The 13171-nt window shown below is 40.3% G+C and overlaps 1 protein-coding gene across 11 annotated transcripts in view; it reads right to left on the minus strand.

Moving 5' to 3' along the window:
- Window positions 1-13171, minus strand: part of caska (calcium/calmodulin-dependent serine protein kinase a) — a 120323-nt gene that overhangs the window by 34819 nt on the left and 72333 nt on the right. For 7 of the 11 annotated variants that reach the window (XM_046405125.1, XM_046405122.1, XM_046405119.1 and 4 more), the window contains exons 6-12: window positions 11128-11230; window positions 9504-9679; window positions 8452-8574; window positions 2271-2354; window positions 2030-2129; window positions 1182-1199; window positions 810-931 (exon numbers count right to left, since the gene is read on the minus strand). In XM_046405125.1, the coding sequence (XP_046261081.1) occupies window positions 810-931; window positions 1182-1199; window positions 2030-2129; window positions 2271-2354; window positions 8452-8574; window positions 9504-9679; window positions 11128-11230 (726 nt within the window). The remainder of the gene's footprint in view (window positions 1-809; window positions 932-1181; window positions 1200-2029; window positions 2130-2270; window positions 2355-8451; window positions 8575-9503; window positions 9680-11127; window positions 11231-13171) is intronic. The other 4 variants (XM_046405120.1, XM_046405127.1, XM_046405124.1 and 1 more) reach the window with 1 other exon arrangement.

The following is a 13171-nucleotide window of genomic DNA, read 5'->3' on the forward strand; positions in this document are numbered from 1 at the left end:
TAGGATATTTTAATTTGCATAGTTAATATTTTGGTTTATTTTTTGGTAACTGGGCAACACTGTGGGCACCTGAGGCTATTTGGGTAGGCAGGCACCTTGATGGCCAGCATGCACCTGGGTGGGCCTATGGTTTTTTACTTGATATAGTGGCGATTTGTCCAGAAGAAACAAGTTAAACTTTAAATCAAACATAAACAAAAGGCAACTGATGCACCACGGGGGTGTGGTTTAACGCAGGCAAAAGAAGATGAATGTCCATACCAGATCTTGCATTTATTTCAAAATTAATAAAACAAACAAAAGAACAGTGCAAAGGAGGTACCAGCAGCCGTGATTTTCTTTGTGCTTTAGTTCTTGTTCTTCATAAAGCAACATTTGCCCAAGAAGACATGACCTTTCAGTATAAATTACGTCAGTATATAATTTAAATGTGTACTGTAGCGTCTAAACCTGAACAGAATTAAAGTATCCATCATCATCCATCCATTTATTGTACCGCTTAACCATGCAGGATTGTGGGGGGTTTTCGCTACCCTTGCGAACAGGCAAGAGGCGGGGTACACCCAGGGTACACCATGGACTGGTCGCCAGTTGATTGCAGGGCTGACACATCAATTAACCTAACATTCCTGTTTTGGGGAGAAACCCATGCAGGCTCAGGGAGAACAGTCCATGCCTTAATGGGTCAGAGTGGCAAAAAGGGGACCTACTCAATATTAGGCCAGTGGTCATAATGTTATGGCTGATCAGTGTAAAGGCTGATCCAGTGTGATACTGTAACTGGTGAGTGGTTTGTGTGTGACACTTACATCGAGTAGTGTGTGTAGATGCTGGTCTTGGAAAACACTGTGAAGGAAATCTAGATCCTTTTCACTGCAATCTGTCAAAGCGTGGATCTCCTCTAAACTGTCCAACACCTGAGACACAGCCCCTGCAAGTCAATGCACGCGCACACACACACACACACACACACACACACACACACACACACATTAAAGCAATGACCCATCAGTCTCTTCGTGGTTCTTTGAATGTTTTTGCAATTTAAATCAAAGGCCGAAACATTTTCTGTTATTCATGAACAGAAAAAGAGCCTATGTGAACCTGTAAACTGACTTAACAGCTGCAGTTAAGAGTAAATGACTAGCATCACAACACACGAACAACCAACCGATACCTACGTTCTGCTGCTAATAGTCCTAGCAGGTGGGAAGCATGAACAGAGAAAGACAAACAAACACAATTAAACAGGTGGCATATGAACAAAGGTTTTAACATCAATGTTAGAAAAAAAAACCATCAGAAGCGATTAGACTGCTAGTGAAAAATTCCACAAAACATTTTGGGAGCTTCACGGCAAAAGAGCATTGCAGGATTCTCCTAAACAACTGAAAAAGCTGACAACTTGCTTTAAATGCTTTAAGATAAGTCTCCGGAAGCCCAGGGTTCCTAAGCTGATTTAAGAAGACATTTTTTACACAATTTTTTAGGCTGAAATTTTCAATGTAGCCACTAAGGCAAAAGAATTTGCGTTTATACCATCTGAAAAGGGTGCACAAGCGTGTGCAAGTGGTGTAAACAACGTTTTCAAATCAATTTGACTGTGTTTTTGATAGTGAGGAGTAACACTAGCTGTCAAACAGGAGAGAAGATAATGAGGACGTTTTTTCTTGTATTTTTCTTACATGTGTTCAAATGATCAACAGATCCATTTCATTCATTTCATTTCATTCTCTGTGAATCGGTTGTGCATTGCCTTTCCTGATGAGCAGGGGGAAGAGGACAAGAGGAAGACGAAGAACAAGAACAAGAGGAATTAGAAGAAGAAAAAGAAGAATCAGAAGAAGAGGAGGAGGAGGAGGAAAATGTTGGCTTATAGTAATAACAGCCTGCCCGGGACCTTTCATGTAAACCACAAGGTCGGAGAAAAACACAGAACAAACCAGAGTAAGGAAATGTGAGAGAGGAAGTGTGTCAGTGATGAAAGCTCAATAAATATTTATTTTTGAGCAGGTGTCTTTGTGTGTACCTGAAGAAGTGGGGTCATCAGAGAAGTCTTGGAGTTCCTCAGGGGGGTCTCCATAGAAGGAATTAAACTTGTGACTGGACACTGCAGCCAGAACAGCCCCCTGAAACACAGCAAGAGCAGTAGAGGAGCATCGAAAAGATTCATCTCATCACTGGCACACAGTGACTCTGTCAAGACGACAAGCCCTGAATGTTGCAAAATATAATTAAACAAGTGAGTCAGAATGTGTGTGGATGCAAACCTTGAGCTTCCTCCTGGAGTTGAACTTCCTCAGCTGTTCCACAGTCTCTGGCAGGTGGATTTTGTAGGCATACCGGTCCCTCTCCTTTGAAATCCAACAGAAATAAGGATTTAAAGGGGCACTTTTACTCATGAAGATTAGTTTCATATTAATGAGGAGTACTACTGAATATATGAAAACAGGTGTACTTCGCCGATTTAGCACTGGATAGCTGTGACATTGTTGGACGGAGGGTTAAAAAAGGATTAAAATTAATGCAAAAGAACCTTAGAAACTGTCTCATAACACTGCTTCTGTGTTGCTTCAGTGTGTCAGAAAGCTGCTGTGAAAAGTTTTGCCACAAAGCAATGATATAAAGACTGCCACAAATACAGAGGTATCTGGAACACCGATGTTCATGATAAAACATCACACTGGTGAGTAACTGTAATATCTGTGTGATAGGAAATCAAAACTGAAGAGCCAAATAGTCTAATGGTATCAACTGGACCATGCAAATATAAGCTGATTGTAATGAACTGACATGTAGCTTTGTGAGCAGGGGTGCTCTAAAATTTGATGATTTGAATGTGTCAGACAGCTCCAGGACGAATTGCTAGTCTCTCACTTGAACTGCCAAATAGTCATCTTCCCCTCTATCACTGTCCACAGAAGAAGAAGACACAATAAAAGGTTCTGCTGACAACACATGACACCATTAACACTGCTGTGCTGGGGTTCACAGTCATTGCTTTCCCATGTGAGGCTCTTTTACCATAGCAACCGATTGTTATGTGATCGCTTTAGGCTACACAGTGTTATTATTCTACTCTTGCTTTAAAAACTGGCCAAATTTTCACCAAAGACAAAACTTTGGGTGCATGCCTTTTGTGAAAAAGAAAACGCTTATCATTTTCCAATACATCAAACACATTTTCAGATTTTTGAGTGGATTTTGTGGCCATAGCTCAGCACTGGAAAACTCCTGCTATGGTAGACGTCCTACGTCACTTCCTGTTGTTGTATGTTACTACTACCTCTGTACTGCTCTTTAATTTAACCTTGCTTAAGTTGTATTACCCTCCACTACAGCTAGTAATTTCACATTGTTACTGTTTGAGTCAAACACTTATTCACTCACTTTAGCGATTTTCATGCTAATCTTATAATCGTTTAGTGTTCATTAAATTCCGCTAGTTAGCTTAGCCTGTTTGCTGGCGATGGCTTTAATTTAAAAAAAAAAAAAAACTTTAATTGGGGGCAGTCGTGGATCAGCGGTTAGGGTGTCGGACCCGTAATCGGTGGATTGCTGGTTCGATTCCCCGTCCCGTTGTCCATGGCTGAGGTACCCTTGAGCAAGGTACCTAACCCCCACTGCTCCCCAGGCGCTGCACGCGGTCGCCCACTGCCCCGGGTTTGCTGTGTGTGTGTGCACGTCACTTGGGTGAGTTAAATGCAGAGCACGAATTTCGTTGGAGTGAGTTCCCTCCAATGACAAAATATGTCACTTTAATTTACGTACTTTAACTTTACTTTAACTTTTCTGTCTCCCTCACACTCTCCTGTTTAGTGTGTCACATGTTTAGTTATTCCTCTGCCTCATAGTGAAAATGGCAAATGTAATAAATATAGTTTTTTGCAGCACTGGAGGCAAGGCGTAGTGAATTAGAAACGTGGCTCCACACCACGGAAACAAAGCATTTAGCTGCTGTAGCCAGGTCTCATTAGCTGGTGCGGACCCAGCTAGTTTAGTTCCTTCTAGCCGGCACCTGGTAACTCCCAAGCAGCCGGGAAACCTAAGCGCAAGCCCACGGTTCACCCACTACCTGTTCATGTTTCCAATAGGTTTTCCCCACTCAGAAACACACCCACTGAGAAACCAACTCTTGTAATTGGAAGCTCTATAGTCAGAAACGTGAAGTTAGCGACACCGGCGACCACAGTCAAACGCATTCCTGGGGCCAGAGAGGGAGACGATGAATCATATCTAAAACTGCTTACTAAGGATAAGTAAAATAGTAATCGTGTCCAGTAAACGATGTGGGCATTGTAGATAAATGGCAAACCATCTGGAGAAGACCTGGTCTCATTAGGAGAGACGGCATTCATCCCACTTTGGATAGAGCAGCTCTCATATCTAGAAATCTGATTGAATTTCTTATTAAACCAAAACCATGACAATCCAGAGCTGAGACCAGGAGGCAGAGTTGCAGTCCTACATGTTTCTCTGCGCTTCCATTAGAACAATTACCCATCCAAAATCCCATAGAGACTGTGTCTGTCCCCCAACCACCTAAATTAATTAAATCAAATCCAAAAAGAGAAGTTATACATAAATAAATCTAATATAGATTAACACCCACACCTCCATAGCTACAACAAATAGGAGAATTAAATGTGCACTGTTAAACCGTTAGATCTCTCTCATCTAAAGCTGTAACAGTAAATGAGTTAATATTAGATTATAGATTTATTTTGTCTAACTAAAAATATGTCAGTTTAATCCAATCCCCCAATCATACTCACATTCCTCGAGAAAATGGCTGAGTTGTAGCCATTTTTGACCCAAGACTATCATTCAATCTAAAGCCTAAAGTCAACTGTCATTCATTAGAAAGCTGTGTTCTTAGTCTTTCATACCCAACCTGGAAAAACAGTACAACCAGTTTTTATTGTTGTAGTATTCCACATTCCTGGCCCATATTCTGAATTTCTACTGGAATTTTCAGAGTTTCAATCAAGTCTCGTCCTTAAAACTAGTAATTGCTATGTGAGATTTCAATATCCATGTGGACAGTGATAACGATAGCCTTTGCACAGCATTTATCTCTCTGTTAGATTCAGTCTTCTTTTGGTGTGTACATAAACCCACTCACTGTTTTAATCACACTCTTGACCTTGTTTTGACATATGGCATAAAATAGAACATTTAATAGTCTTTAAACATAATCATCTTTTATCTGACCATTGTTTGACAACTGTGGAATTGATAGTACTTGACCACATACCACCAAGAAAGGACTCATACACTAGATGCCTGTCTGATAATGCTGTGGCTAAATTTAAGGAAGCAATTCTATTGTCATTTACTTCTGTATCATGTCCTGGTTCTGCGGAAGATTACAATACTAAGAAAAGTCTTATGCCAATTGTAGTCCCTCTCAAATCGACCATTTTGTGGACAGTACTGCAAGCTCATTAAGGACAACAATCAACTCTATTGCCCCACTAAAAAACAAACATGTTAAGCAAAAGAGACTTGCGCCATGGTATAATACTGAGGGTCGCATATTAAAGCAAAATGCGCAAAAACTTGAAAGGAAATGGCGTTCCTCCAAGCTCACTGAATCTCGCTCAATCTGGCAAGACAGCCTTAGATCGCATAGGAAGGCCCTACGGACTGCCAGAGCAGACTATTACTCAAAATTAATTGAGGATAACAAGCACAACCCCAGGTTTCTGTTCAGCACTGTAGCCAGGCTGACAGAGAGCCATAGTGCTATTGAGCCTTGTATCCCTGTAACCCTCAGCAGCAATGAGTTTATGACCTCTTTGTGACCTTTTTAAATGACAAGATTTATAAACATTAGAGACAAAATTCGACACCTACTGACCTCAGCTGGCACTGATTTACCTTCAAACAGTGGAGCCTTAGAAACAGCAGTACAACCAGATAATTATCTTGACTGCTTTTCTCCCGCTGACCTTCATCAGTTAAATTCATTCATATTTTCATCTAAAGCAACAACATGCCTCTCAGACCCCATTCCAACTAAGCTGCTCAAAGAAGCTTTACCCTTACCTAGCACCTCTCTATTAGACATGATCAATCTGTCCCTGATAACAGGCTAAGTACCCCAGTCTTTTAAAGTAGCTGTAGTCAAACCTCATCTTAAAAAGCACACACTTGACCCAGAGGTTTTAAGCAACTACAGACTAATATCTAATCTTACAATTCTCTCCAAGATCCTTGAGAGAACGGTCACCGAGCAGCTATGTGACTTTCTACATAATAATAGCTTATTTGAGGATTTTCCATCTGGCTTTAGAGCTCATCATGTTGCAGAGACAGCATTGGGAAAAGTCACAAATGACCTTCTATTGGCATCAGACAGGGGACTTGTTAGGATGGCCGTGTAGCGGATGAACTTAAAAAGCAAGAGGATTGAGGCAGAAGTGTTTATTTCACCCACAAAGAAGACATCAGTAGTAATACTACTAAGACCACATGTTTAATTAGTCCCACTAAGTTTGTCTCGTCTCTCTTATCATTGCAGGCTAGGGCTCAATTCTACCCCAACTGAGAAGCACCTCCCATACCACTAAAACAAACATTTTTAATACCCACTACTCACTACCCACTATATACCCACTAATAAAACATTTCATGCTTCCATTTCCTGTATCACCTCCTCTACATTCAGTCCAACACCTCAAAAAGAGAAGAAATGCTAGTAAAATTAGTAATGAAGAGGACCTTCATTACAGGACTTATCTCTGTCCTTGTACTGTTAGACCTTAGTGCTGCATTTGACACCACTGACCATACCATCTTATTACACAGATTGGAATACCAAATTGGCATTAAAGGAACTGCATTAAGCTGGTTTCAGTCCTATTTATCAGATCAATCTCAATTTGTTCATGTTAATGATGCATTGTCCATACTCACAAAAGTTAGTCACAGAGTTCCCCAAGGGTCTGCGCTTGGGCCAATACTATTCACGCTTTATATGCTCCCCATTAGTGATATTGTTAGGAAACACTCCATATGTTTTCATTGATATGCAGATGACACACAACTGTACTTGTCAGTGAAACCAGATAAAACAAATCAGCTTGCCAAACTTCAGGCAGGCCTTAAAGACATAAAAACCTGGATGACTTGCAATTTCCTACTTCTTAATTTGGACAGAACTGAAATTATTGTTCTGGGCCCTAAACACCTTAGAAACAAATTATCCAATGATACAGCAACTCTAGATGGTTTAGCCTTGGCCTCAAGCTCCACTGTAAGCAATTTATGAGTTATCAGGACATGTTCTTTAACTCACACATAACACACATTCTTGTGTTATGTGTGCATTCTTTCTGCATTCTTTCACCTCCGCAATATTGCAAAAATAAGGCACATTTTCGGTCAGAAAGATGCAGAAAGTTAGTCCATTCACGGACGAACTTTCCTTTTTGATAAAGCTTATAGTAAGGGCTGGCCTAGGCTGGCCCCTAATTATGCTGCTATAGGCTTAAGGATGGGGGGTGATCTTCTACAATGCACAGAGCTCTCTCTTCCTCTTTCTCTCCTTCTGCACACATTTATGTCCCACTAATGCATGTTACTAACTCAACTTCTTCCCCGGAGTCCTTGTGCTTTCTCATCTCGCAGGTTCCCACGGATCATGGTTAGACCTCCTGCTGTGGTCTTGCTTGAAAACTACTGCGATTACTACTAGTCATAATCTATTTTAATTCTATAACCACTCTGTACAGCTACTGCCATTATTATTGTTACTACTATTGTTATCATAATCATACATTATCATTATCTACAGTTCCAATACTTCTGGTATTATTGCTGTTGCTACGCATCTCTGTTTGTGTGCTCCTTCTTTTACGCCCCACTCCCCTCTCCATCTCTCTCTCTCTCTCTCTCTCTGTCTCTCAACCCAACCAGTCAAGTCAAGATGGCTGCCCATCTAGAGCTGGGTTCTGCTCCGAGGTTTCTGCCTTCTAAAAGACAGTTTTTCTTCACCTAGTGCTTGCTCAAGGGGCAATGTTGGGCTCTCTGTATTACAAAATTTATTTATTTGTAGAGTTTGGTCTAGACCTGCTCTAATTGGAAAGTGTCATGAGATAACTGTTGTGAATTGGCGCTATATAAATAAACTGAATTGAATTGAAAATTTTGACCATATTGCAGTTATCGTGAGATGTTACATGGTACATAATATGTCTTTTTTGTTTCAGTTTGGGGACAATGTGGCTGAAAATTGTTATTTGGAAGATTTTTTTGGTGATGCATTCAGAATTGTGAAGATTCAGTCTATCTACAGTAGAAACTTATGGTTATGGTATGCTACACAATAGACTTCCAAAGACAGATAATTGTTGTATTAACCTGTCAAATCAGACTTGTCATTCTGTGCAGACAAATAAACAACATGAGCGAGACTTAAAAGTGACACTGAATGCCTGGCATTACCTTGAGCCAGGGGTGGTTAAGAGCCTCGTAGACAGTGATCCTCTCAGCAGGGTCCAGCATCAGCATGCGCCTCACCAGATCCTTAGCGCTCTCTGAGATGTGGCACCACTGCCGGGGGTTCATCTACACACACATTTCAGTTGTACACAAAAACAAAGAACAGGAACACACCATTTCCTATGGTTCACTTTTAAGTGGCAAATTCCAATCATCCACGTGTACCTGCTCTCCATGCAGTGTTGCTTCATACTAACCCTTTCTAAACAAGGTCTGCTTCTTCCGTAGCAAATTAGGTACTATACAGTTACCTGCCTTTATTATATAGCTGGTGAATAGAAAGGAATGGCCACTAATTCATGTAGCAAATAACAATAGTGAGGAGTGAGACTACCGTTACTGCAAAATTTTGTAAACTGATTCAAACCACTTTATTTTAAATCATCCCAAATGTCAGTAGTAATGCTACAATCATAAAATGTCAGCAGAACAGCATGAAAAGATAACACAAACTTTGTGACTAAGTGTTCACGTATTATAAAGAAATGGTTACCAAATGAAACCAGATACAAACAAACAGTGTATTTCACATATAGAATTAGCTACATTAGTGAACACTCCTCCTTTGCCAAGATACTCCACCTACCTGGCAGACGTAGCATGTCAAGATGCTGATTAAACAACATACAAGGCCACTCTAAAATGTGCAGTTTTATCACATAACACAACACCACAGATGTCACAGGTTTTTAAGCAGTGTGCAGCAGGCATGTTAACTGCAGGTATGTCCACCAGAGTTGCTGTCTGTGAACTGAATGTCATGTGTTCACTACCACAGGTTTCCTCTGTCATTTCATAGAATTTGTCTGTACAAACAACTGGCCCAATAAGTCATGTCATCACTTCAGCTCATCTCTGTGCTGTTTATCTAAACAGATGATTAAAACTGGGCTGTACAAAATGACAGAAATAACATATAGATGCAATTAAAGTTTGAGTTATTCCTGTTATGGTCTACTTTTCCACAGTGGAGGTTCTTTGAGTGAGGTCCTGACCTTGTATTTGCCCTTGCAGATGGCTTCAAACAGATGCTCCTTGGTGCCATAGAAAGGCAGACACCCTGAGAGGAGGATGAAGAGGATGACTCCACAGCCCCACACATCCACAGGTTTACCGTATGGCTCTCTCTTCACCACCTCTGGTGCCATGAAGTGAGGAGTTCCTACTCGACCTGGGGCAACAAAGAGTAGTATAGTAGTTGGTGCATCACTTCATCATGTCATGTCAGGTGATGACAGTGTATAACTGCAATGAAAATCTGAAAGTGTGCACACAGATTAAAATCACAGAATTACGCTCAATGGAACATTATACTTTAGTAATTTCTTTTTTTATGGTCTTTGAACTTTGGTTCCAGCATTTAAAATAGTAGTAATACTCTAATGTCTTTCTATTGTTAAATAAGGTATCAAATGAGCTACAAAACTTCCCCTGAAAATAAAGTGTACATTATGAGAGTTATGTTATAAAGTGCAAATGTTGACAAAAAAAGGAAACAAACCTTTACTGTAGGTTTGGTTCCTACTCAACAATTTTTCAAAACTAAGACTTAATTTTCCTGCTTTTAACGTGTGGTGAAGTAAACTGTTGTTAGTGTTCTTCACAAAGCTCAGAAGTCAAATTTTGGTCCTTTTATTATTTCAGATAGCTGTTTTATACGATCTGTCAACATTAAATTGAAACTGAAAAATGATTTTTACCAAGGAAATCAATATATATCATCAGTGCTTGTTTGGACTTGTGTACAATTTTTGATACCTGATGATCTGAACTGTAATTTGATTGATGCAGTTGGTTACTGAAAATTTGATGTTGACATCATTACTCGGTTCCAAAAACCACATGGACACACATGGAGGGAACATTTTCTTTTCAAGTCAAGAGTTTAAAACCATGTGCACCTGTCACTGAGTACTTCATATATTATTCATATGATACTATGAATCACTGGGTACAGAACTACCTGGTGCTGCGAGGTTCAAGTTTGGTCATCACCATATCTAGGCCCATGGAAGAGAAACACCTGACTAGCAAGACAAACACAGCACTAACTGTGCAGAAGGTGTCGATGTACTGAAATAACGTACAAAAAAATAAACACCTAGCAGTAATCAGTGCTAACATTGGTAAGTTATGCTCACTTCCACTTTCTGAATGGAAATGAAATTTAACAGCATGATGGGTCCTCCAAAATGTTGAATATTGTCAATGGAAAATCGCTGCAGTCACTAAAAGTAACAGCCTACATTTGTTTGCATTTTGGTAAACTATGCCAAATTAGCTATTAGCAGTTCCTGTTCATAGTGTGAGAAAGAGAAATAGTCCATCTCTAGATTACTTGATGGTGAATACTGAAGAAAGTTCAAATACTTTATGAAATAGTGTTTTTGGTGGTTTTATCTGAGAGAGGGATAATAACATCCTCAGCATGGGAATTAGAAGTCATATTAGCTTCTATCAATATATGTTTCATTAACAAAGATCTAGCCCATCCCCTTCCTTAATGTTAATCCTGCCTGAATGGGGTTTTACACAGCCTTTTCCACAAATTTGAAATGAGCACAATATCTTAAGTAAAGATTTCTTGTGTTCTAGTATGTACAGAGGTATTCACTGTACCTCCAGCCACTAGTCCCGACTCTCCAAGCTGAATGGCTACTCCAAAGCCCCCCAACTTCACTGGAGCAGAGTTCTCTTTGGATGCCAGCAGCACACAGTGAGGCTGAGAATTGGAGAAAAGAGGAGATAATACTTGTTAATGAAAGAGCGACACCCTTCTATAAATAACAAAATCACATGTTCTCCACGCACACAATCCACCAACCCATCACCTACCATGACCATAACACTGCAGGAGAACGGATAAGTGATCTATATTTTAAGTTTTGCTTAAACTTAAGTCAAATGTCAATATCTTAAGTTACAATTTAGTAGTTTCATAAAATTTCTTAAGGATTTGTTTCTAACCAAGATGTTTTCTACATGACATATCAATTGAATTAGAAAACCCAGGAGCAGCAGTTGTTCAAGAAGAAACTACACAACTTGCAAGCTAAATTTTGTTAGACATCTCGTCTAATCTCGCCATTCTCCGCTTATTCGAGTATGGATCGTGGTGGTAGCAGCCTCTGCAGGGAAGCCCAGACTGTCCTCTGTCCGGCCACTTTCACTAGCTCATCCAGGAGGATACCAAGGCGTTCCCAGGCTGGACAAGAGATATAATCCCTCCATCGTGTCCTGGGACTGCCCTTGGGTCTCCTCCCAGATGGACATGCCCAAAACAACTCTCAGGAAGACCTCTGTGAGGCATCCTAACCAGGTGCATGAACCACCTCAACTGGTTCCTCTTGATGTGAAGGAGCAGTGGCTCTACTCTGAGCCCCTCCTGGATGTCTGAGCTCCTCACCCTATCTCTAAGGCTGAGCCTGGCTATCCTGCGTCATGGGGTCAATTAACTCAACCATCATTTTTCTGATTGCACCACAAGGTTGCTGTAGTTGAGAGTTTGACTGCATCACACAATCTTTTTCTCCATATTACATTGTCATTAAAATGTAGATGTTCAAATTTTGATTTTTGCTGCTGCTGCTGACTAAGCTTCTTGTCCAGGTTGGCCATGCCAACCTACCTACACATACACTCTGAACATGTTATATTACAAGTTGCCATGTTTCAGCAAACGGTTGTTTTACTTTTTTTTTCAAGACATGTAAAGTGGGCAAATGAAAAGAGTGTGGGTTGGCAGGATACAGAATATAAAAACACAATTTTGAAAACTTTACTTAAGAGAAGACTTTGGTTACAAGTTGGTTAATTAAGTCCATGTATAAATCTGATTTTGAGCATCGCACACACAATAACAATGCTTCTGCTCTGGTTTTAATGTGACGGCAAGATTAGCATTCAAGAGCATGTATGATTCCCTTGACTCTAAATTTTAGCGACTGATAGCAGCTAATGCCCCTTGGGCGGCAATTTAAACCAACCTTTACTCTAAAGGTATTCCTTTAATTATTGTACATACAGTTGTATTTTGGGAGCCTTTTTCTTTCACAATTGGCTAAACTCAAGTAGATACTTCCATGTTATTATCAGAACCCAAAGTGGGAAGCACATTGTGTATAAACAAGTGGTACATGCTCTCTGATCCCTCTGCTTGCCCTCATATGTGTAATCAGAAGGAGGGAGTTGACAACAGCTTGGAGTTTCCTCTACATCACCACATTCTGCACTTCAGTATTTCTCTACTTTCAACCACACATGCTGGGGAGAGCATACTTCCCACGGAGAGGAAACAAAGGAAAGCAGCAGACTCTATGACTATGCAGTACTATTTTCATTTGACCACACATTTGGTCACTGAAAGATGGGCAACAGCAGAAAGATGGGCACACACTGGCAGAAGATCTCAAACTTTTCCAGGCCAGCAAATTTTCGTGAGTCTTTCCTACAGATTAAACTTGAGGGAATGTACTGACTCAGAAAGACGAGAATTGAGGACTGACTGTGTAAGAAAAGCATCTGCACGTTTGTCCCTCCCAATATTTTTGTGGTCTTCCAGGACAACAAAGTATACCTACAAAGCATTAGTGTTCAACCTCTGTAAAAAACATGAACCAAGCTGACAGAAACTAAAGTACACTCTAAAAAAGCACAACACAGC

This window comes from Scatophagus argus, chromosome 11 (assembly GCF_020382885.2).
Source record: "Scatophagus argus isolate fScaArg1 chromosome 11, fScaArg1.pri, whole genome shotgun sequence".
NCBI lineage: Eukaryota > Metazoa > Chordata > Actinopteri > Scatophagidae > Scatophagus > Scatophagus argus.